The sequence below is a fragment of the Octopus sinensis genome, unplaced genomic scaffold (genome assembly GCF_006345805.1).
Source record: "Octopus sinensis unplaced genomic scaffold, ASM634580v1 Contig17626, whole genome shotgun sequence".
Taxonomy (NCBI): Eukaryota; Metazoa; Mollusca; class Cephalopoda; order Octopoda; family Octopodidae; genus Octopus; species Octopus sinensis.
In genome coordinates this window covers 9057-36200 of record NW_021835185.1, presented here as the reverse complement: position 1 = coordinate 36200, position 27144 = coordinate 9057, and the positions used below count along the sequence as shown (strand labels likewise).

Here is a 27144-nt window from a genome sequence, read left to right as displayed (position 1 = left end):
ATAGATAGACAGACAGACAGACAGACAGACAGACAGATAGATCGATCGATAGATAGATAGATAGATAGATAGACGGATGGATGGATAGACAGATAGATAGATAGATAGATAGATAGATAGATAGATAGATAGATTGGTCGATAGAAAGAAAGTAAGAAAGATAGCTAGAGCGAAGGAGTGAAAGAGTGTAAAATGAAAGTGGAACTATTTCAATTGGGTTCAATGATTAATGCGTCACCGGTGTTTTGAAATGCGATGTGTTATGGCGGGGAGTGGTAACAATGGCTGAGGATTGTCCCATGATCGAGAACACGATTCACGGATGGATTACTGGTTATTATTGTGATCGCATCCTCCAGGAATGGTCTCACAACTTCGAGCCGTGGTCACCGAACCATATCAAACTTGGAAGTATGTTTTTTTATCTTAAAATTTGCTTAAATATGTGGTGTGTGTGTTTTGTGTGTGGTGACAGTCAAACGTCAATTCATGGCAGAATCGTCAGCGTGCCGGACAAAATGCTTGATGGCACTTCGTCCGTAGCTACTTTCTGAGTTCAAATTCCGCCGAGATCGACCTTGCCTTTCATCCTTTCGGGGGTCGATAAAATAAGTACCAGTTACGCACTGGGGTCGATGTAATCGACTTAATACCTATGTCTGTCCTTGTTTGTCCCCTCTGTGTTTAGCCCCCTTGTGGGTAGTAAAGAAATAGGTATTTCACCCGTCGCTACTTTCTGAGTTCAAATTCCGCCGAGATCGACCTTGCCTTTCATCCTTTCGGGGTCGATAAAATAAGTACCAGTTGAATACTGGGGGTCGATGTAATCGACTCATCTTCCCCAAGCTGCCCCTGTGACAAAAAATTTGAAATAATATTAGTCTTATTTTTATCACTTGCTTTCACTGCACAACCGATCGCAGCTCTGTGAACCCTGGGCAGGTGCTGTGGTTTGTTGTGGTGCTCTTATGTTTCACTGTATTGAAAGTGTTTTACGTAGGATGTGCCCCGGTACTTTGTAGTGCTATTTTCTGTATGTTATATACATTCGTAAGTCCTCGTGTTTTGGTTATTATTATCATTATAAACGCAGATTTCTGGTCGTTTGTATGTGTTGTGACATGGACTGTCCCTTATGACGGGGTAGATATATATGGGTAAATATAAATGTCGTCTATACACGCACACAAACATGAATAAAATTTCAGGCGTTGTACCTAGAGTAGAAAAGATTATTGGGAGCTAACTTTATTACGTATAGTGTCTGGTCTACGAAGCAAAGGAGACAACTCTGAATACAGGAAAACGACGCCAGTCTTCTAACTGGTGAAATGGTAGAAACGACAAGAATACCTATTTCTTTACTACCCACAAGGGGCTAAACACAGGGGGGACAAACAAGTACAGACATAGGTATTAAGTCGATTACATCGACTCCAGTGTGTAACTGGTACTTAATTTATCGACCCCGAAAGGATGAAAGGCAAAGTCGACCTTGGCGGAATTTGAACTCAGAGCGTAGCGACAGGTGAAATACCAATTTCTTTACTACCCACAAGGGGCTAAACACAGAGGGGACAAACAAGTACAGACATAGGTATTAAGTCGATTACATCGACCCCAGTGCGTAACTGGTACTTAATTTATCTATTTCTTTACTACTCACAAGGGGCTAAATACAGAGGGGACAAACAAGGACAGACATAGGTATTAAGTCGATTACATCGACCCCAGTGTGTAACTGGTACTTAATTTATTGACCCCGAAAGGATGAAAGGCAAAGTCGACCTCGGCGGAATTTGAACTCACAACGTAATGGCAGACGAAATACCATAGTAAAATGGCAACGGTTTTTATTTCTGTCTTCTCTACGTTCTCAGTTTCAGTTCCACGAAGATCGACGTTGTTTTCCGTCGTCTGAGTCCGAGACACTGGTTTCGTTGTGCAACACCTTTGGATTTTGAGGTGAACCTGGTTTTTTTTTTGTTTGTTTCAGATTACATCGACTCCCTCACCGGTGTGACGTGCTTGAACAAGGAGCTGCAGTACAAACTGGAACTTATCTGTTGGTTGCCAAAACTGTTTAGACTGCAGAAGCAAGAGAATGAAGAATCTTTCTTGGAAATCATTCGGAGTATGGATGCAATTAAAGATTTTTATCCCGAATCCTTGTTGGAAGAGACAACTGAATTTTTTTCACAGCTCAAGAAACAAGTGAGTATTTAATGTGTGTTAGTGTTTGTGTGTCTTTGTGCACGCGTGGTTCTGTGTTTGTGTGTGTATATGTGTGTGATTGTGTGTGTGTTTGTGTGTGTATATGGAGTGCAGACAGAGCCAAAGGATTAGATAATTCTCTAAGTACTCTTGAGCTCCTGGGTTCAGCCCCACTGTGCTGCACCTTGGCAAATTGTCTTCTGTTATAACATTGCATCCATTTCATCCAAGTCTCGTCAGTGAAGTTAGGTACATGGAAACTGTGTGGAAGCCTATCGAACAGACTATAACTGTAATTCATAAATGTGGCCTTGTCACACACTGTGCGTCATGCACGTTCTGCCTGAAGATTACGGTAAGCATTTGAATGTCTGTAGAATAGTCTGCCACTTACATTGTAATGCAAGAAATAGGAGATTCCATTCGTCATCCTTTAACATTCACTTCCCCATACTTGCATAGAATTTGTTGAGGCAGATTTTCTTTGGAAGCCTAGTACTTATTCTATCAGTCTCTTTTGCCGAACTGCTGAGTTACGGAGATGTAAACACACCAGCATCGGTTGTCAAGCGATGTTGGAGGGACAAATACAGACACACAAACATACACACACACATACACACACACACACCACACACACACACAACACACACACACACACACACAAATATATATAACAGGAAGGTTTACGAAAATAAACAAAAGACGAAGGCAGGTGGAGTACAAACAAACAAATGTATTAGCATGGCGCCCAGGAATAGAAATAGAACAAGTCTTTTACGCTTCGAGTCTACGCTCTTTGACAGAAAGATACACAGAAAAAAAGCAAGGAGAGAAAAAATTGCGTGTAGGAGCTAACGATCTATCATGATGTACGACGGGCTTCTTTCAGTTTCCGTCTACCAAATCGACTCACAAGGCTTTGGTCGGCCCGAGGCTATAGTAGAAGACACTTGCCCAAAGTGCCACACAGTGGGACTGAACCCAGAACCATGTGGTTGGTAAGCAAGCTACTTACCACACAGCCACTCCTACACCTAATATGAAACTTTCTTATCACAAGTCTCAAGTGGTTGAAAAAAAACATCATCATCATCCTCATTTGCCTGTCCTGTATCTCACATTTCATACAAAGGACATATTCCTCTGGCTGTGTCACTCTCGTTACTGAAGAGGAATAGTCTGCAAGAGCCCTGTGCTGGTGCCACATAAAAAGTTCCTGTGCTGGCATCATGTAGAAGCACCCATAAAAAGCCACATCAGAATAAGCCATCACACTGCATGGGTTGGATGATTTATTTCTTATTTCTTTATTGCTCACAAGGGGCTAAACATAGAGGGGACAAACAAGGACAGACAAACGGATTAAGTCGATAACATCGACCCCAGTGCGTAACTGGTACTTAATTTATCGACCCCGAAAGGATGAAAGGCAAAGTTGACCTCGGCGGAATTTTAACTCAAAACGTAACAGCAGGCGAAATACTGCTAAGCATTTCACCCAGCGTGCTAACGATTCTGCTAGCTCGCCGCCTTTGGGTTGGATGATTTAACCAGCGCTAGCAAGCTTGTGAGCTGCACCAGATTTCAGTCTAACTTGGCTTGGTTTCTGTGTCGGGATGCCTTTCCTAACATGCCAACCACTTTACAGAGGTGTGATAGATGCTTTTTATGGATGCTTTTACATGATGCTAGCACAGGACCCTTGCAGGATATTCCTCTTCAATAACAGGAGTGCCATTGTCAGAGAAATATGTCCTTTGTATGAAATGTGAGATTGAGAACAGGCAAATGGTTAAAAACCATCATGGTGATATTGACATCCTCAGAAAATACCAGTAATAAATAGAGAATACCAAACTCATTCCCTATGGATACCGTATTTATTACAACGAGTGGCTTGTAAACGTATCTAACTCGCTTTCGCTCGTTAGATACGTTTACAAGCCACAAGTTGTAATAAATACGGTATCCATAGGGAATGAGTTTGGTATTTTATTTATTACACACGAATAAACGACCATATTTTATTAATCCAATAACTAAATTCTTCACGTTTAGTTGTAACTTATGAATGACAAAAGTAGTGCCGTCACCGTGACCTCGGGTCATCACCATGTATTGACCAATCAGAAGCAGCGCTGTCATCATGACCTCGGGTCATCACCATGGATTGACCAATCAGAAGCAGCGCTCGCAGTATCTGACATATGTTAGATACCAAAAATATCTCAAAGTGTTCTCACTCACATGTTTGTAATAACAAAGATTATTAATATTCTTCCTCCATTTTTCCAGTTCCTATTTATGTTTACAAATATTTCTTTCCATTTTTATATCAGTGTATTCTTCTCTGCTCCCAAGAAGTTGGTTTTGTTGCCGCAAAGAATCTCTACAAAACACTGGCAAGTGAAAACGAACTTAACAAGGTAAGTTCAGAAAGACCACACACACCAGCTTAGCATTGTTCTTATTTCTTGTGTAAATATTGATTTCCAATTTTGGCACAAGGCTAGCAGTTTCAGGGGAGGGGGAAAATCGATTATATCAACCCCAGTACTCAACTGCTACATCATCATCATTTAGCGTCCACTTTCCATGCTAGCATGGGCTGGACGGTTCAACTGGGGTCTGGGAAGCCAGAAGGCTGCACCAGGCCCAGTCTGATCTGGCAGTGTTTCTACGGCTGGATGCCCTTGCTAACACCAACCACTCCGTGAGTGTAATGGGTGCTTTTTACGTGCCACATGCACAGGTGCCAGGCGAGGCTGGCAAACGGCCACGATCGGATTGGTGCATTTTACGTGCCACCAGCACGGAAGCCAGTCGAGGCGGCACTGGCATCGGCCACGATTCAGATGGTGCTTTTTACATGCCACCGGCGTGGAGGCCAGTTGGGGCGGCACTGGCAACGGCCACGTTCGGATGGTGCTTTTTACGTGCCACCGGCACGGAGGCCATTCGGGGCGGTGCTGGCAACGGCCACGATCGGATGGTTCGCTTGCGTGCCACCGGCACTGGTATCACAGCTGCAATTTCCATTGATGTCAATCGACTTCGATATGCCCAGAATGTGTTGCAAACCTGTATACTTCTTCAAGCACAATAAACACATGCGTCATACACTCGTTTACGTGGTGAGAAACGTGTTTCACAGACAGCACTCTTGGCAAACACTGGCAAACGCCACTGTCTGAATTCATACAAAGGCATGACTTTGGTAAGCCTAAAACCATTCAACTAATCGCTAGGTCAGTGGTTCTCATGTGATCTTTATATCTTTTTCATCTCCAAATACAGTAAACACGTCATACATTCATCTTTTTTACACGGTGAGAAACGTGTTTCACAGACAGCACTCTTGGCAAACACTGGCAAACGCCACTGTCTGAATTCATACAAAGGCATGACTTTGGTAAGCCTAAAACCATTCAACTAATCGCTAGGTCAGTGGTTCTCATGTGATCTTTATATCTTTTTCATCTCCAAATACAGTAAACACGTCATACATTCATCTTTTTTACACGGTGAGAAACGTGTTCACAGACAGCACTCTTGGCAAACACTGGCAAACGCCACTGTCTGAATTCATACAAAGGCATGACTTTGGTAAGCCTAAAACCATTCAACTAATCGCTAGGTCAGTGGTTCTCATGTGATCTTTATATCTTTTTCATCTCCAAATACAGTAAACACGTCATACATTCATCTTTTTTACACGGTGAGAAACGTGTTTCACAGACAGCACTCTTGGCAAACACTGGCAAACGCCACTGTCTGAATTCATACAAGGCATGACTTTGGTAAGCCTAAAACCATTCAACTAATCGCTAGGTCAGTGGTTCTCATGTGATCTTTATATCTTTTTCATCTCCAAATACAGTAAAACGTCATACATTCATCTTTTTTACACGGTGAGAAACGTTTTCACAGACAGCACTCTTGGCAAACACTGGCAAACGCCACTGTCTGAATTCATACAAAGGCATGACTTTGGTAAGCCTAAAACCATTCAACTAATCGCTAGGTCAGTGGTTCTCATGTGATCTTTATATCTTTTTCATCTCCAAATACAGTAAACACGTCATACATTCATCTTTTTTACACGGTGAGAAACGTGTTTCACAGACAGCACTCTTGGCAAACACTGGCAAACGCCACTGTCTGAATTCATACAAAGGCATGACTTTGGTAAGCCTAAAACCATTCAACTAATCGCTAGGTCAGTGGTTCTCATGTGATCTTTATATCTTTTTCATCTCCAAATACAGTAAACACGTCATACATTCATCTTTTTTACACGGTGAGAAACGTGTTTCACAGACAGCACTCTGGCAAACACTGGCAAACGCCACTGTCTGAATTCATACAAAGGCATGACTTGGTAAGCCTAAAACCATTCAACTAATCGCTAGGTCAGTGGTTCTCATGTGATCTTATATCTTTTTCATCTCCAAATACAGTAAACACGTCATACATTCATCTTTTTTACACGGTGAGAAACGTGTTTCACAGACAGCACTCTTGGCAAACACTGGCAAACGCCACTGTCTGAATTCATACAAAGGCATGACTTTGGTAAGCCTAAAACCATTCAACTAATCGCTAGGTCAGTGGTTCTCATGTGATCTTTATACTTTTTTCATCTCCAAATACAGTAAACACGTCATACATTCATCTTTTTTACACGGTGAGAAGCGTGTTTCACAGACAACACTATTGGCAAACAACAGCAAGCACCACAGCAGATGACATCCTGCAAATTTTTTTTTAAAAAGTGGAAGTGTAAATATAAGAGCCATGTGGTCTTGTCTATGGGTTTTGTTATTCACTAGGACATGTGTTTTGATGCATAGAATTGGTAATGGAGGCGCAATGGCCCAGTGGTTAGGGCACCGGACTCGCGGTTTCAATTCCCAGACCGGGCGTTGTGAGTGTTTATTGAGCGAAAACACCTAAAAGCTCCACGAGGCTCCGGCAGGGGATGGTGGTGATCCCTGCTGTACTCTTTCACCACAACTTTCTCTCACTCTTACTTCCTGTTTCTGTTGTACCTGTATTTCAAAGGGCCAGCCTTGTCACTCTCTGTGTCACGCTGAATATCCCCGAGAACTACGTTAAGGTACACGTGTCTGTGGAGTGCTCAGCCACTTACACGTTAATTTCACGAGCAGGCTGTTCCGTTGATTCGGATCAACCGGAACCCTCGTCGTCGTAACCGACGGAGTGCTTCCAGAATTGGTAATATTACAGTAATTCATTGTGTTTGTTTTTATTCGTTTGGAGATCAGTTGGGTTTCTGCTGCTGATATGGTACTTCAGATTCTAGCATGAATTTCAGCCCCTCAGAAGTACTATCCATGTTATAGTCGACCCCATAAATTTGACTTTAAAAAATAGTCTAAAAAATTTGACTCTTAGACGAGTATGTACAGTACAAGCCACAGAATCCAGGGAACCAACCTTATGAGCCTAGTTCCTGCTCGAGCCATGCCAGGCTCATAAGGGCCGGTTTCAGTGGTGTAGAAATTCCCCACCTGGATGGGACGCCGGTCCATTGCAGGATTACTCATTTTTGCCAGCTGAGTGAACTGGAGCAATGTGAAAATGAAGTGTTTTGCTCGAGAACACAACACACATCCCGGTCCAGGAATCGAAACCACAACCATACGATCATAAGTTCAACACCCTAACCACTAACCCACGCGCCTCCACTTATGAGCCTAGGGGTCAGGAAGGACCTTTTGATTTTACTTTTTTTCATTCATGAATATGGAATACAAACTAAAACTTGACCATACTTCCTTTAAGTACATAATTATTTCATTAATTTTAATCAATTGAGACTTAAATACATAAATTCAGTTTAAAAATTATATTTTATTAGTTGTTTCCCTTGCGTTTGTCGATTGTCGAAACTACTGGTATATAATCAACATCTGTGGTGTTTTAACGTCCATTTTTACCATGCTTGCATGGGTTAGACAGAGCTTATTGAGATGGATTTACGATGGCCGGATGCCCTTCTTGCCATCAACCCTCACCTGTTTCCAAGTAAGGTAATATTTCCCTCATGGCCAGACACGTCCTGCAGACTACTAGAAGTGAACGACACCGCTTGTGGGACAGTGACACTCGTTTACAATTACAATTTTGGTGTTGGGAAGGGCATCCAGCCGTAGAAACCATGCCAAATCAGAGTGGAACCTGGTACAGCTCTTTGGCTTATCAGTTTCAGTCAAACTGTCCGACCCATGCCAGCATGGAAAGCAGATGCTTAATGATAATGAACATTGTCAAGACACACACACACACACACACACACAGGTACAGACATAGCTGTGTGGTAAGAGTTTTGCCTCCCAACTACATAGTTCCAGGTTCAGTCCCACTGTGTGGCACCCTGGGCAAATATCATCTGTTATAACACTGGGTCGACCAACGCTCTCTAGGTGGATTTGGTAGATGGAAACTGAAAAAGTACTATTTGTATGTGTGTGCGTGCGTGTGTGTAACGTTGTCTTAACATTGCATGATAATTATGAAATGCGCATCTCCATGCAAGCAATGTTATTCATTTCCAATATTCTGCAAGATGTCTGGCTGTGGGGAAATATTACTTTACTTGGAAACAGGTGAGGGTTGGTGACAGAAAGAGCATCCAGCCATCGAAAATCTGCCTCAAGAAACTCTGACCCATGCAAGCATGAAAAAGTGGACGTTAAAACATTGTTGATAATATACCTGTATTTTTGACGAAAGGTGAGCTAATGCAACGCACCTGATGAACCTCAGTTTCATCCACAAAGTCGACTAACTCCATGCTAAAGAAAATGACGTATGCCTAATGTACCATGTAGTAGAATTGAACCTGTGCCCTTCTGAGTACATCTGATTTAGACTCATTGACAACTCTGGTGTTACCATTCTTTCAGTTCCAACCGATTCTTTCAGGGCCCCAAGACCTAGTCCCAACGCCTGTGCAGACCAGCAGTTTTTCATGCTAAGAGTTGCTGAAGTATGGAACAAACTGCCGGCAGCAGTTGTTAGTTGTCGGAGCACTGCATCCTTCAAAACTTCCATACTTCCTGAGATTCGCCAACACTACACCTGATTTTCTCCCCTCCATACACACACAAGCATGTATCTGACTCATACACTGTTCACTTCCCAGACATTTGTACATTACTGCATATGCTTTTTACGCACTTCTGAGAAGTTGTGGTGCACCTGAGCACTGTATATAATAATTTCATCATTATTTTTATTATTATTATTATCATTATTATTATTATTAAGTGAGAGAGCAGTGCATGCCATCAAAGTGACACTGGGGTAAAATATACGAAGCCCAGTATACCCACCATGACTACCCGTCTGATAAGGGTACACCAGGCACATGCATCACAACCATATGTGCGCGACATGGTGATTTCATATCAAGATAAACAGCACATGACCTTGTAGGTGGGGCCCAGTTAGAATTTTCTTCTGGTCGAGTAACCCATCCTGCTCAAAAGGTCCCAAGAATAAGGGTTGTTTAAGGATGTTGAACGAATCACCCATGTTTCCAGAGGTGAATTATTCAAACCCCAAAGAATCCCTCTCAACACATGGCTATGATGCTCCCCCACTACTTCTGCTCGTGATCAGAGATGCACATATCATCAGCCACTAAGGGACATGCTCAACTGGTTAAAGTCAAACAACTGACAAGCAAATCTGTGGTATTGAGCAGAATATTTGCTGTATCCCATCTTTTATACCAAGACAAAACAATGTACATGGTAACGCTTCCAATCAGTTAAGATCAGAAGCCATGAGAGCCACTGCCTGGTACTGCATCAGGGCATTTATTATTATTATTATTATTATTATTATTATTATTATTATTATTATTATTCCGTTTAGTGCGAAGGAACACATGAACAACGAAAAAAATCTTTGTTGCATTAAATGTATATATATTATTCAAGGGAAGTAACTCTAACATCTAATTTAGACTCGACAACTCGGATGTTACTATTCGCGTTTTCTCTCAGTTCATATTTAATTTGTCCACGTTAATTAGTAAAGTTTATGAATTTGGATTAGAGGAATCAGGCTTTTCAAGGTTGCTCAATCATGTAAGAAAGAGAAGCCTCACCATCTTTATCCTTCAGATAATGGGTTTGAAGTATTTATGAAATATATTATCATCATCATCGTTTAACGTTTGCTTTCCAAGCTGGCATGCACCTACGTATATGTGTGTGCATATATGTGTGTGTGTGTGTGTATATGTATACATATGTACATACATGCATATACACTTGTGTGTCTGTCAGAATATATGTGTGTGTGTATATATATATATTTTTTTTTTTCGAAGGCGGTGCTCCAACATGGCCGCATTCAAATGACTATATGTGTATATAAAGAAAGTGCCAATAGCATGGACTTGCTTAAGGTGGACCTCAACTTAATGGAAAATGGAACAAACTCGTCACATATATATACATATGTATGTGTATATATGATTGTGCGTCTGTGTTTACATCCCTGTAACTTAATGGTTTGGCAAGAAAGACTGATAGAATAAGTACTAGGCTTACAAAGAATAAGTCCTGGAGTTGATTTGTTCAACTGAAGGCAGTGCTCCAGCATGGCCACAGTCAAATGACTGAAACATATAAAGGAATAAAAGGATATATATATATATATATATATATATATGTATATATATATATACATATACACACATGTACACGTTTGTTTATCTATTTAATAACAATTTGGCTTAGCTCCACATGACTCAAAGTTTCATGGGGGGTCTAAGCCACGTCTACCTCATCAGATGTATGGAGAAAACTGTTGTTAAAAATATATTCAACTCGTACCAATATGTCAGGTGCTACTTTCTTTCATTTGACTACTCACCTATAAAATCTAGGTTTCATATGGAAAGGTGGGGAAATATAATTGAATGGAGGTATAGGTTGGGGGCAAAGGAAAGAGAGATGAAATTCAATGGGGGGGGGGGGCGTTGATTGTATACTTTCTTTGGACTGTGTTTTGTTAAATAGATTATTACAGTTGCTATGATGGTACTCTGACTCCTGTATTCTATGACCACACAACCATTGTCTGCTATCTGCTCCATAACTGGGGCCCTTGTTATGCATTACCACCCTGAACGTCCAAGCTGGAGCTACACTTCCAGATACAGTTTAATGTCTTACTGAGGACATGGTACACGTAGACATGTGTCCTGTGGAAGTAATACAGCCAAATGTATCATGATAGTAATTGTAGTAACGGCAATCAAATGTTCTATAGTGGTAACCATAGCAATATAGTAACCATAGCAATGACAGTCATGTACCATCACAGTTACCATAGTAACGCCGGTCAAATATACCTACTTCTTTATTACCCACAGGAGGCTAAACATAGATGGGACAAACAAAGACAGACAAACGGATTAAGTCGATTATATCGACCCCAGTGCGTAACTGGTACTTAATTTATCGAACCCGAAAGGATGAAAGGCAAAGTCGACCTTGGCGGAATTTGAACTCACAACGTAACGGCAGATGAAATACCGCTAAGCATTTCGCCTGGTGTGCTAATGTTTCTGCCAGCTCGCCGCTGGTCAAATATACCATCTTAGTAACCATAGTCAAGCAATGTTCCATGACAGTAACCATAGTAATTGTAATTATCATGTGAGTAACTACAATCTGTGACTAGTCAAGGATGGAACCTTTATTGCTATATCCATATGTTGCTGTTTTAGAAGCCATTGTTGTGTACACAAGTTCAGTCTTGGTACTAAATGCCACTAAGCCCCATTTTTAACCAACTACAGCTAGTTGTATAATAGGTATTAGTAATAGCAAGGGAGTATAGGGTATATTTATTGTGTTCACAGGAGTATCGGTGATAGCAAGGAAATAGTAGCACATTTACTGTGCTTTCAGGAGTATCAGTGTATTTATTATGTTTACATATCTATCGACCGATAGAATAAGTACTAGGCTTACAAAGAATAAGACCTGGGGTCGATTTGCTCGACTAAAGGCGGTGCTCCAGCATGGCCACAGTCAAATGACTGAAACAAGTAAAAGAGTAAAAGAAGTTTATTGATGATTGTGAGTATCAGGGTACTCACTGAACCTTATGAAGGAGATGACAGAGGGCTGAGATATGTGTTGCATTGCTCTACTGAAGAAAACCCTTCCTTCTTGAGCCATGCCTGGCTCATTAGAGCCGGTTTCCCGGTTTCCTTGGCATATAGGTTCCCCACCTGGACGGGACGCCGGTCTGTTGCAGGTGAGCTGCAATATGCAGGAGGAAAGAGTGAGAGAAAGTTGTGGCGAAACAGTCAGCAGAAGTTTTGCCATTACCTTCTACCGGAGCTGTATGTAGCTTAGGTGTTTCGCTCATAAACACACACATCGCCCAGTCAGAGATTCGAACCTGCATTCACAGGAGTATTACTCTATTGATTGTATTCGCAGGAGTTTCAAATATATTCTTTGCATTCATAGGAGTTGTTACTTCATTGTCACATGTCTTTTTTTTTTCTTTTTTTTTTTTTGGTTTTAATCCCCTAATACTCCTGTATTTTTTAAGGTCTCCTATTCCTCAATCTTGGGAGTCCTCAAGACCACTCATACCAACCAAGAGAAATTACAGAACAGCGTCAGTGATGACATCAGCTGCTTGATCTCAACCTACCTCAAGAATATCTTTCGACTGTATCCACACCTTTCCTAGTCCAGGTAATTAATTAAAACTGCTCCCTTGTTAATTTCTGAAATGAGAATTTAAAAACAGAAAGTTCGTTTAAATTTGAAACTGCATCATTAATTGCTTCTGGGTATTTTTGCACAGCACTGGCACAAGTGCTTTTTATGTGGCACCAGTGTTTACGAGCCCACAAGATTAGGGATGCTCACCTGGAGAGGGCTGCAGGGGACAAACCTGTATGCAAGGGCAACCATGTTTTTTACTTAGCTTGTCATGTCTTTTCAAGCACAGCAAACCACAAGGAGTCTTGGTCCCCTGTCGTCCCTTCTGTGAGTCCCAACTTTTGTAAATCCTTTCTCACCACTTCGCCCCCCCCCCCCACATTGCTGGTCTCGTACAAAAATTTGAAGCTAATAATTCTACCAGCTCACAACTCTCCCATCCTTTTATAGATTGTGGTCTTTTGTATCAATATAAATAAATCTATTTACATCACATTTTCTGAACCATATTCTAAGTGACGACTTTAATGGTATCTGTTGTGTGTTTCCTGTATTTAGGCTGCCAGCAAAGCTGTAGAAACGGAGAAGCAAGACAGTTCTGGTATCTTTGACAGCCAAAAGGAAATCAGGTATGTTGCTATGGATACTCTCTCTCTCTTTTACTCTCTTAATTGTTTCAGTCATTTGACTGCAGCCATGCTGGAGCACCACCTTTAGTCGGGCGAATCGACCCCAGGACTTATTCTTTGTAAGGCTAGTACTTATTCTATTGGTATCTTTTGCCGAACTGTTAAGTTACGGGGATGTAAACACATCAGCATCGATCCCCCGTCATCCTTTCTGTGAGTCCCAACACTTGCCCAAGGTGCCATGCAGTAGGACTGAACCCGGAACCATGTGGTTTGTAAGCAAGCTACTTACCACACAGCCATTCCTACACCTCTTTCTTATATTCTCTATTAGCAAAAGGCACTGATAGAATAAGTACCAGGCTTTAAAAAAAATAAAAGCACCAGGGCCAAGTTCTTCAACCCTTCAAGACAATGCCACATCACAACCACAGTCCAATGACGACCATCATCATTAAACATCGATTTTTCTATGCTGGCATGTGTTGGACAGCTTGACAAGAACCGGCAGGGCCTAGGGCCACACCAAGTTCCATGGTCTGTTTTGGTCCTTCCTAATGCCAACCATTTTATAGGGTGTACTGGGTGCTTTTTACATAGCACCTGCACCAACATCAATACTTTTACATGGCCCCTGGTATTAGGATATCAATGCTGCCGAGATGGTGGGTTTTCTCAATAGAGAAATGTGTATAGATATATGTATATATATATTATATATATATATATATATATATATAGATATAGTGTATATATATATATATATATATATATATATATATATATAGATATGGTGTATATATATATATCTATATATATATATATATATATATATAATATATATATATATATATATATATATAGATATAGGTGTATATATATATATATATATATATTATATAGATATAGGTTGTATTATATATATATATATATTATATATATATATATATATATATACATACAGGTATGTTGATGCAACAGGAAAGATAGGACTTAAAATATAAGTATATGTATAATTTTTATTTATATTTAGCAGAAGCAACAGAGTGACTCAAGGTCCAAGGGTTTCGTGTGTGCCAACTCATGAATCTCCTGGCCATTTGAGTCACTCTGTTACTTCTGATATATATATATATATATATATACATACATGGCTGTCTGACTTTGGCTTAGCTGGCAGAAACTTCGAAGTCCCTGTCAACAACATTCTTGTTTAAGAATAACAGACTTGAACTCTAAAAAAATATCGAGTAACCCATCGGATTAATGCAAAATTGTTTTTATTATAATTGAACTTAAAAACAATTGTTAATATATATATACGTGGTGATATATATATATATATATATGGGACATATTTTTGTAGTAAAAGAAATAACAGTCTTCTGGCTGCTATTTCTAATACTTTCGGTATGTGGTCTAGCAACCTGTTGCAAAGACCCTCATTGTTATAATTAGATATAATTTTACCGAATATGGTCCTTTTCCATACCGAAACACTACTTGGTGAAATTTGTTGATTTTATTAATTAATTATATTTCACCCTTTACCTGTGTATATATATATATATATATATATATATATATATATATATGATAAGCTTCAACATAATTGCCGTCTTGAAAATTCACTCACAGGTATTGTAGAAGATATTGCCCGATGTGCCGTGCAGTGGAACTGAACTTGAGACCTTGTTGTTGCAAAGCAAGCTTCTTTAACATGCAGCCAGGTGTGTGTAGTTAAGCCTACCCAATTTCCTAATTGAAATTCTGTCGTGATTATCTTCGCCGTTCATTCTATGGAAGATCGTTCTATGATTAGATTCCTTATGTTATTCCCTCAAAATATTCATAGCTCTGTGATATAGATCGAGCTTTGAAGATTAAGAAGGAAAACCCACCCAAAACCTTAAAAAATACTCGTTATATGTGAACAGAAAAGTTAACTTTTGTAGTTACAGTGAGAGTTATTGCCCCTTACACACACCGTTAAATTACTGGAGTTGTTTATGAGAGGAACACCGTCCGACCGAATCTGTTGCTGTGTGCGTTCGATACCTAGTGGTGCTATTTCATTTCCTTTGTGCTTCACTCGGAGAGTGTGTTTTTTTTTTTGAAGTAACAACCATGACACACTACATGAATATGAACGTCCAGCAGGGAGACACAACTTATAAAAACAGCAGTCAAATCACCTGCAAAGTCACAGCCAACTGCCTTAAAAAATAAAAAACAAGGACACATATAAAATGTCACATATAAAATTTTCATATTCTTAAGGTCGCTGCGTTTAGCATACAAAAGGCGTTCTAGCCATGACACCTCCTGCTTTCTTTCACACTTAATGCATTTAGGACTACTTATCTAATGTGTCATCATCATCATCATCGTTTAGCGTGGAAAGCGGACGCTAACGATGATGATGATGATGACACATAGATAATGTAGTTCTAAATGCATTAAGTGTGAAAGAAAGCAGGAGGTGGTCATGGCTAGAACGCCTTTTGTATGCTAAACGCAGCGACCTTAAGAATATGAAAGTTTTATATGTGACAACAAAGGTGTCACTTTTAGAGTTTTATCCACGTTGGTGATATAAACGATAACCATAGTAGTTATTTAGCCCTGGGTCAGCCTTGATCAAGACGATCCATCCATGACCATTCCAGCTTTTTCATTGGACTACATTGCCAATGCTTTGTTTCTTTCGTAAGACAACAAAGGTTGTTTTTAATTCTGTTTTTCCAGGCTAGCATGGGTTAGACAAGTATAGTATTGGAACACATTTTTTAACATCATTGTTTTTCTTTTTCTTTCTTTCCAAAGTCACTGTTCTCCTCTACGTGTATCCTCCAGCCCGTCCTTCTATTTTTGGTTTGAATATCCCTTGGCAGAAACGTTAGCACGTCGGGCGAAATGCGTAGCCGTATTTCGTCTGTCGTTACGTTCCGAGTTCAAATTCCGCCGAGGTCGACTTTGCATTTCATCCTCTCGGGGTCGATAAATTAAGTACCAGTTACGCACTGGGGTCGATATAATCGACTTAATCCCTTTGTCTGTCCTTGTTTGTCCCGTCTATGTTTAGCCCCTTGTGGGTAGCAAAGAAATAGGTATTTCGTCTGTCTTTACATTCCGAGTTCAAATTCCACCGAGGTCGACTTTGCATTTCATCCTCTCGGGGTCGATAAATTAAGTACCAGTTACGCACTGGGGGTCGAAATAATCGACTTAATCCCTTTGTCTGTCCTTGTTTGTCCCGTCTATGTTTAGCCCCTTGTGGGTAGTAAAGAAATAAATTAATTCCATTCCTTCTAATTACTTCAGTTGAACTTGTGTCTGCTTATTTCAGGCTTTCTCCAGAATTACTCAAACCATAGCATCAAAACTGTTGCATAAAGACACCTTGTCACCTTCGTTGTATCTAAAAGACGAGGACGACAGACATTACAAAGAAAAACTTCGAAACATCTGGAAAAAGGTAAATGACTTCAAATATTTTCATTTCTTCTCATGATGCCACTACCCACTGACTGGCTCTCGTGCCAGTGGCACATAAAAAGCACCAACCAAACGTAGCCGCTGTCAGTGGACCCTGACTGGCCCCTGTGCCAGTGGCACGTAAAAAGCATTATCCGAACATGATCAATGCCAGGCCCACCTGACTTGCTCCTGTGCCAGTGGCACGTAAAAGCACCTACTGCATTCTCGGAGTGGTTGGCATTAGGAAGGGCATCCAGCTGTAGAAACCTTGCCAGAATTTGTCGAGGTGGATTTTCTACAGCCAGATGCCCTTCCTGTCATTAACCCTCACCTATTTCCAAGCAAGGTAACATTTTACCATCATCAGATATGCTTCTACAGATGATTGGAAATGAAGGACATCACTTGTGTAGCTGTGACACTTGTCTGTAAATATCATGCCATGTCAAGACACAGGAACAGTATACTCTTCCTCCTACTAACATGGAATGAAAACTTCTGATGATAGCCTGAAATAGTAACATTATCACTAACTTCTTAGTCATGGTTAGCACAAGAGAAACCAGTCGACTGTGTCTTTTACTATGACCTTGGGCCAACCAAAGCCTTGTGAGTGGATTTGGTAGATAGAAACTGAAAGAAGCCTGTCATATATGTATATATATCTGTATCTGTATGTGTGTGTTTGTCCCCCATCACTGCTTGACAACTGGTGTTGGTGTGTTTGTCTCTGTAACTTAGTGGTTCAGCAAAAGAGACTGATGGAATAAGTACTAAGCTTACAAAAATAAGTTCTGGGGCTGATTTGTTCAACTAAAACCCTTCAAAGCAGTGTTCCAGCATGACTGCAGCCAAATGACTGAAACAAGTTAAAGAATAAAAGAATATATATGTATGTGTATATATATATAGTCAAAAGATGCCTGTTGTTATGTCCTGTTATTATTATTATTATTGTTTTATTTGTATTATTTTTGTATTTATATTCGTGTAACATCGTCTGTTTTTCTGTCCTTGTTTCGTATACATTCGATGCTTTTCTCCAAGGAATCTAATGCTCATAGCTTAGTTTTTCCTTGGGGCTGGCCAGATTGGAGCAATCTCAAGATTGGTCAGCCAAAATTGCGAGGATGATCTGGTTCTTGACTGAAGATAAAAGGCTTCAAATTACTTGGCCTTGTTTTTTTGTATCGTCTACCTGGATGTTTTGTTGTCCCCTCTTGTATCACATAATTGTCCGGATGTTTTGCGTTCTTGTCCCATTTTGTATTTTATTTTATATATGAATAGTAGTACCCTCAATATAATATAAATAAATATTTTCAAAGTGGAAAAATTTACGGATTTTTTCCTCTTACAAGGTTTTTCATGCTAACTACTGATAATTTCTTATAAAGATTTTATCCTCAATTGTAAATTTATATTTTAACCGGAATAGTTCAATACTGAATTTTTGTTCCGAGTAAGCAATTTGTTACCGAAATGCATTGCGAATAAGCCCGCCATTTTCATAGATATGTAAAGATAAACATTCGTACAATGCTACGACGAATTCTACGGTTGGCTATCGGGTTTGTAACGTTATGTTTTTTCTTATATGTCTTGAGTTTGTTGCACTGATGAACATAGAATGCATATTCTGCATTAATTGCGAAATCACAGGTGATATGTAACTAAATTCTTTTTTTAAATGACTTGCTTTGAAGTTTTGCATTCGGTAAAATTTTGTTTATTTTAGTAGTTTTGACCGCATTGGTCCCTCTTAGCGTGCGGTGTCTATGAATAGTAGTACCCTCAAAATAATATAAATATATATATATATATATATGTATTTTGTCCAACATAAAATTTTTGTACATTTTGCGTTTTTATATATTTTTCACTACAATTCATCACATGGAGCTTCTTTTAGTTTCCATCTACCAAATCCACTCACAAGGCTACCTATATCTGTGTGTGTGTGTGTGTGTGTGTCCCCGTGTCAACACATTTAAACAATTTAGAATTTCTTCATTTCTTTTTTTCAGGGTAGAGAAGAATATTTTAAAAATATACAAAATTTTGAAGAAAATACATTCATTCATCCAGGTATCTATCTCTTAATTATCTGTATTCATGTTTATTTGTAATCAAATATATGCTTTTGCAATTTACCTGCATTCACCTGTGTTTACATATGTACACCTGTATTCACTCACTAACAACTGGCTATTATAATAATAATAATAATAATAATAATAATAATAAGGCCTTTATATGCATGAGTATATGTGTATGTGTGTCTGTGTCTGGCATGTAAAAGGCACCCATTGCACTCTCAGAGTGGTTGGCGTGAGGAAGGGCATCTAGCCATAGAAACCATGCCAAAATCGGAGTGGAACCTGGTGCTGCTCTCTGGTTACCAATCCCAGTCAAATTGTCTAATTCATGCCAGTATGGAAAACAGATGTCTAATGATGATGATGATGGTGTGTGTGTGTGTACAGGTGTGTGCGTGTGCACGGGTGTGTGTGTACAGGTGTGTGTACAGGTGTGTGCGTGTGTACGGGTGTGTGCGTGTGTATGGGTGTGTGCGTGCATGTGTACGGGTGTGTGTGTGTACAGGTGTGTGTGTGTACAGGTGTGGGTGTAGGGTGTGTGTGTGTACAGGTGTGTGTGTGCGTGTGTACGGATGTGCGTGTGTACAGGTGTGTGTGCATGTGTACGGGTGTGTGCATGTGTACCGGTGTGTCTGTGTGTACAGGTGTGTGTGTGTACGGGTGTTTATGGGTGTGTGTGTACGGGTGTGTGCATGTGTACGGGTGTGTGTGTGTGTACAGGTGTGTGCGTATGTACAGGTCCAGACAAGAAGATGAAAACCAAACTCAATGCTAGAAAGTAAGAGTTGTTTTTTGCCATTTCAGCTGTCACATCATCTTCATCTTCATCATCACCATCATCACCATCATCATCACCATCATCTTCATCATTATTACCCATCATCATCATCATCATCATTATCAAAACGTTTGCTGTCTCCCACTTTCTATTTGTAGATGCTGCTGCCCCACCCAAACAACATTCAAAGACTCCAGCAATACCAAATCCTAAGATTAAGTATAACGCTTTGTTCTTTGTTTCGAAGTTTTGGAAATTTTTGGTAAATTGTTTTGTTATTGGTGTGAGATGTTATTTTTCTCTGTCTTTGTGTATTTGCAGAAATATTCAGAAGACGCTCCAGGATCTGGTGTCTCCAGGTATGCGATTTAAGTTTAATTTCCTTTCCTTATTAATCATAATTATTTCTTCATTTCTTTATTGCCCACAATGGGCTAAACATAGAGGGGACAAACAAGGACAGACAAAGGGATTAAGTCGATTACATCGACCCCAGTGTGTAACTGGTACTTAATTTATCGACCCTGAAAGGATAAAAGGCAAAGTTGACCTTGGCGGAACCTATTTCTTTACTACCCACAAGGGGCTAAACACAGAGGGGACAAACAAGGGCAGACAAAGGGTTTAAGTTGATAACATCAACCCCAGTGCATAACTGGTACTTAATTTATTGACCCCGAAAGGATGAAAGGCAAAGTTGACCTTGGCGGAATTTGAACTCAGAACGTAACAGCAGACGAAATACCTATTTCTTTACTACCCACAAGGGGCTAAACACAGAGGGGACAAACAAGGACAGACAAAGGGATTAAGTCGATTACATCGACCCCAGTGTGTAACTGGTACTTAATTTATCGACCCTGAAAGGATAAAAGGCAAAGTTGGCCTCGGCGGAATTTGAACTCAGAACGTAACAGCAGATGAAATACCGCTAAGCATTTTGCCCAGCGTGCTAACATTTCTGCCAACTTGCCGCCTTTTAATGATAATGTTAGGGTGCTGCCCTCAAGATTGCAAGGTCATGGTTTCAATTCCCAGACAGGCAGCGAGCTGGCAGAATCGTGAGCACGCCAGGCGAAATGCTTAGCAGTGTTTCGTCTGCTGCTGCGTTCTGAGTTCAAATTCCGCCGAGGTCGACTTTGCCTTTCATCCTTTCAGGGTCGATTAAATAAGTACCAGTTACGCACTGGGGTCGATATAATCGACTTAATCCGTTTGTCTGTCCTTGTTTGTCTTCTCCGTGTTTAGCCCCTTGTGGGTAGTGAAGAAATAGGTGTTGCATTGTGTTCATGTTGTCCCAGTCCACTCTGCTGTAAATGGGTGACCCTCTGACAGACTGGCGATCCATTCAGGGGCAACATTGGTTTGCCCACCTACCCAGTTGGGGGCGGCATCATTTGATAGCTGCAACAATGCGAGGAAGCACATTGTAGTCAGCAATAGATAGCAACATCCCATAGTCTGGCCGATACAATGATCAATCATATGGAAAGCATTTTATCATCCTCCTCCTCATCATCATCATCGATTAATGTCCATTTTCCATGCTGGCTTGGGTGGGACAGTTTGACCAGAGCTGGTAAGGCCAGGGCCCGCACCAGGCATCATTGTCTGCTCTGGAATGGTTTCTACAACTCGACACTCTTCATTCTATTCTGTCTGGTTTTGAGTAATGAGCACCAGACTTTTCAAGGAAAGACAAAGATGTGTGTCCCAATTTCAACTGCTACAGGGGTAAATAGTTGAGTCGCAAATCTGACAGACCAAGTCATGGGAGAGACGTAAACGAGACAGACCAGGGTGTAAAAGAAGTTTAAATGTGATAGATCAAGATATGGAGGAGGGCTGAATGTGACAGACGAAGACATGAAAAGGGTCTGAATATGATAGACCAAGGTATGCTATATGTCTAAATGTGATAGACCAAAGTATGAAAGAGGTCTAAATGTGGTTAACCAAGACATGAAAAGGGTCTGAATATGATAGACCAAGGTATGCTATATGTCTAAATGTGATAGACCAAAGTATGAAAGAGGTCTAAATGTGGTTAACCAAGACATGAAAGGGGTGGAAATATGATTGACCAAGCCGGCTGATTGAGGTGTTTTTCCTGCAGAATAAGGTCAATTCTGCAAAGGTAACAGATGACTTGCCATGAATACTTGTTTCCTTCTGTGTTGGCAGAACTATTTGAATTATGCTGTATGTTGATCCCTTAGGATTTAAACTGGCCATATCATCATCATCATCATCATCATCATCATCATCGTCATCATCATCATCATCGTCATCATCATCGTCATTTAACATCCGCTTTCCATGCTAGCATGGGTTGGACGATTTTGACTGGGGACTGGCGAACCAAATGGCTGCACCAGATTCCAATCTGATCTGGCAGAGTTTTTACAGCTGGATGCCCTTCCTAAACGCCAACCACTCGCAGTGTGTAGTGGGTGCTTTTACGTGCCACTGGCATGAGGACCAGTGAGGCAGTACTGGCAATGGCCATGCTCAAGTGGTGATTTTTACGTGCCACCTGCACAGGAGTCAGTCCAGCAGCACTGGCAACGACCTCGCTCAAAAAAATCCTAAATACCTAAATTTCACAAAATTTTGAATGCAAAAACACTTAAAAGTCTTTAAGGTTTCCTGGATTTATATTGAAACAATGTAATGATACGGACATGATGCAACTAAGCTATTAAACAGATAAAGAAATAAATGAAAAAAAAGTCCCTTTATCATCCGTCCCACAATTTCCTACCCATTTTATGTTCAAACTGGCAAGATCTGGCTTCTCACACCTACCCAACAATGTCATTCTAAAAGTAAACAATTACATTTTTGAAGTCTGAGAGCTACGAGATAATGCAGGATTAATTCAAATCAATGTGAATAAATAAGGATTACATTTGAGAGAGTAATCATCATCATCATCATCATCATCATCGTTTAGCGTCTGCTTTCCATGCTGGCATGGGTTGGACGGTGCAACTGGGGTCTGGGAAGCCAGAAGGCTGCACTAGGCCCAGCCTGATCTGGCAATGTTTCTACGGCTGGATGCCCTTCCTAACGCCAACCACTCCATGAGTGTAGTGGGTGCTTTTTACGTGCCACCTGCACAGGTGCCAGACAAGTCTGGCAAACGGCCACGGTCGGATGGTGCTTTTTACGTGCCGCTGGCACGGAGGCCAGGCGAGGCTGGCAACGGCCACGATTGGATGGTGCTTTTTACGTGCCACCTGCACAGGTGCCAGATAAGTCTGGCAAACGGCCATGGTCGGATGGTGCTTTTTACGTGCCACCGGCACGGAGGCCAGGCAAGGCTGGCAACGGCCACGATCGGATGGTACTTTTTATGTGCCACCGGCACGGAAGTAATCTGAATGCTAAACGGTTAAATCTTGATAAATTGTTTTCTTTTGTATTTGAAGCTCTAGACAACCCATGAAATACTATTTCACGATCAGTTTTATGCTCAGACAATTCTGTATTACTAAAGTTTATTGTCTTTTGTTATTTTTTTATTCACAGTTAACGACAGATATCCACAGTTGCAACCATTAAAAATGAGAAAAAGTTTGAAATACAGACCATCGCCAAAGAAAAAATCCGGAGACAAAATGTACCGAAAATTGTGGACAGAGGAACAAGAAGAAGAGTTCTATGAGGCTGTGAAGCTCATGGGAGTTGGTAAATGGGCTGAAATTCGAGACTATTTGGGCACACAGCGGAGCAACGTTAACCTGAAAGATAAATGGAGGAGTTTCATACAAACGGGGAGGATGAAAGCCTTGAGTGCTAAGTTTGGTCCCGTTTCCTCGTGATTAGGGAGCTGGGGAGTGCCTTTATTGTTTCTTTCTTGGTTGATTCCTCAAACAGCTGGTGAGGGAGGAAGGACAGATTATATATATATATGTATATATGTGTGCGTGTGTGTGTGTGTGTGTGTATATATATATATATATATATATATATATATTATATATATATATATATATACTTTATTTAAAAGCAGCAGAAATTCAACAAAACCTGTTACTCTGAGTTTCACGTTCCCGTTCGTCGGACACTTTTTGTTGAATTTCTGCTGCTTTAGAATAAAGCATATTACTCTACCCCTGGTATTTGAGTACTCTTTTTTCCACCTTGTTTCACATTTATGTGTTTACTCCGGTATATATATATATATATATGGTTTATTGGATGGACTTAAAATTTCACATTAATTGTGAAAAATTGATTTTCCACAAAGGATAAAAAAAAAACAGAAAAAAAACAAAGTCAGGAAATAAATGAAAGAATGCTTCCGGGTGGAATTTTTCTGAGCTGGAAGTCTTGAAGCATGTTGATTATTTTTACACATATTGTAAAATTCGTCTTCCGAACATTCATCACTCTCCTCTCTATGGCACTTACTCTCTCTTGTTGTAATTAAATGATTCCCTTCTATGCCCTCAATTATGTCTCTCTCCTTTAAACCACTTCATTTTGTCCCCTCTCCCACTTTCAGTATCATCCCTTACCATCTCATTTCCCGCTGAAACCCCTTTTTCCCTAAACACCTTCTCATACCAGCTTTTAATAGGTTGTCACCCTTGCCTTCATTTCTCACTCCCTAATTTCTGCTGACCTCTGCCCCCTCCCCATGTAATCTTCCCCATTTTTCTCTTCTACTTCATTATATACACCTCCTTGTAATTTGAGCGTACGGCTCCTGATCCCTTCACTGTTACATCTTTACAACCTCTCCACCCCCCCTCTGCATTTGAGGTAGCCATGTTTCTCTTCTAATGCAAGACCCCTCTTCTGTCCCTCAATACTTCTCCCCCCCCCACCACCAATTGAGAGGGTCTTGTCTTGCAAATTACTCAATGACCTCACCGCTGCTGGTGTCACATAAAAGAAAAAGACCCAGTTACACTCTTTGAAGTGTTTGGCATCAGGAAGGGCTTCCATCCTTAGAAACCACACGAAAACAGGCAGCTGATCTTGGTGTAGTCTTCCGCCTAACCAGTCCCTCTCAGATCATCCAACCCATGCCAGCATGGAAAGCAGACTTTAAATGATGATGATGATGATGATGATGATGATTCTCTAAGCTCCCCTCTCTATCACTGCGCATCCCTCCCTCACCCCCTCATCTCCCTAGCTCCCATCTACCAATAGTTTTATTATACTTTTTACTCCCCACCCCCATTTTCCTCTTCCTTGTCCCCCCGCTTCTATTTCCTTCACCCACCTCCACCCTGCCAACCAATATTCATCATTGACCATGCATCCACTCGTTGTTCACCCTCTCCTGCATTCACCACTGTCCCTGTCACTCTCCCCCTTTCATGCCCTCGTGAACTTTCCTACCCTACCCACCCTGTATCAACTCCTCTGGTCACATTCTCTCGTCCACTCCTCACCCAATTATTAAAGGGTGGAGTTGGTGGAACTTCTGCCAATAAATCATTTGCTTCATTTGCTTTGCTTTGGATTTTCAAAAGTGTTGTGGGAAACAAGTAACGGTTAGTTCCATATTTAAGAGACGAGGAATTATTTACATTATTTACAATCGACAAATATTTGTCCTCATCTTGTTTGTTGTTAACACAATGTTTTGGCTGATATACCCTCCAGCCTTCTTCACTACGCCATATGGTCACTTAACCACTATGCCATATGGCCACTTAGCCACTACGCCATATGCCTGTGGGCATATGGCGTAGTGGTTAAAAACACAGGCTACTAACCCCAAGATTCTGAGTTCGATTCCAAGCAGTGACCTGAACAACAATAATAATAATAATAACGCCAACCACTCTGTGAGTGAGCACCCACTACACTCACGGAGTGGTTGGCGTTAGGAAGGGCATCCAGCCGTAGAAACACTGCCAGATCAGACTGGGCCTGATGCAGCCTTCTGGCTTCACAGACCCCAGTTGAACCGTCCAACCCATGCTAGCATGGAAAGCGGACGCTAAATGAATAATAATAATAATAATAATAATAACAACAACATAGAAAAATACCTTAGGAACAAGAACCCAGGTTCGAAATTTCCCCAAGACACCCGATGAAGGGTGGAGGGTATATCAGCCGAAACGTTGTGTTAACAACAAACAAGATAAGGACAAATATCCGTCAAATGTAAATAATGTAAATATTGTAAGTAAGAGTTAGTGTCTGGAAGGGACACACATCTGACCCAACTGTGAAAACAGCACCCCAGAAACATATTCGTTTAACCCAGTGGTTCCCAAACTTTTTCGGGCTGCCACCCCCTTACTCCCAGGCCACATGCCTAGCGTCCCCACCCCAACAAACCATCACAAACATAGACCTCTTTCTGAAGCAAATTCAAAGCAACTGTATTTCACAAATATAACTTAATGAACCCATTATTTTGTTGTTTTTACATGAATTGCTACCCTGTTATTGCCCCACATTTCTTCAACACCCACTTGCAACTTTCCACTGCCCCCGGGGTGGGGGGTGGGGGGGCAATACCGCCCACTTTGGGAACCATTGGTTTAACTCATTCAGGGGCAACCTGCGGCACACGGTACTTTCTGAATGGCACGCTGTCATGAAAAGTCACATTGGAGTTTTGTTTTTAGTTGCATGGCCCACCTGATAATGAACCATGTTTCATGTGGCCTACTTCTTGAAAAAGATTGCCCATGCCTAGTCTAACCCATGCCGGCATAGAAAAAGGGACGTGAAAAAACACGTGTATACGCACGCGCACACACAGACACACAAGATGTATTATGGTACTCCATCGGTTATAATGACAAGGGTTCCAGTTGACCTGATCAACGGAATGGCCAGCTCGTGAAATTAAAGTGCAAGTGGCTGAGTATTCCACGGACACGTGTACCCTTAATGTAGTTCTTAGGGAGATTCATTATGATACAGAATGTGAAAAGACTGGCCCTGGTGAATTACAGGTACAACTTGTTTTTTGCCAGTTGAGTGGACTGGAGCAATGTGAAATAAAGTGTCTTGCTCAAGGACACATCGCGTCGCCTGGGATTGAACTCATGACCATACGATCATGAGCCGAATACCCTAACCACTAAGCCATGCACCTTCACTAATTTAATATACATAATATTTAGATATGAGCTACACAAGGCATGTTATATAGGCTTGCCAAACTATTGTGTTTCCAAGGCATGAAACTATTCGTAGTTCATTTAAATACTTCGTATATT

The 27144-nt window shown here is 40.8% G+C and overlaps 2 protein-coding genes across 2 annotated transcripts; both read left to right on the top strand.

The window, feature by feature from the left end:
• The first annotated feature begins 229 nt into the window (after positions 1 to 229).
• LOC118761810 lies at positions 230 to 13571 on the top strand. The gene is made up of 5 exons (XM_036499967.1): positions 230 to 411; positions 1997 to 2214; positions 4557 to 4643; positions 12832 to 12980; positions 13509 to 13571. Exons 1-4 carry the CDS (start codon positions 282 to 284, stop codon positions 12973 to 12975), a joined length of 579 nt encoding a protein of 192 aa, XP_036355860.1. The 5' UTR covers positions 230 to 281; the 3' UTR covers positions 12976 to 12980; positions 13509 to 13571.
• On the top strand, positions 13150 to 23913 carry LOC115231162. The gene is made up of 7 exons (XM_036499966.1): positions 13150 to 13194; positions 13565 to 13579; positions 16929 to 17057; positions 19087 to 19147; positions 20095 to 20155; positions 20258 to 20295; positions 23471 to 23913. The coding sequence occupies exons 1-7, from the start codon at positions 13150 to 13152 to the stop codon at positions 23761 to 23763; spliced, it is 642 nt and encodes a 213-aa protein (XP_036355859.1). The 3' UTR covers positions 23764 to 23913.
• The last annotated feature ends 3231 nt before the right edge of the window (positions 23914 to 27144 follow it).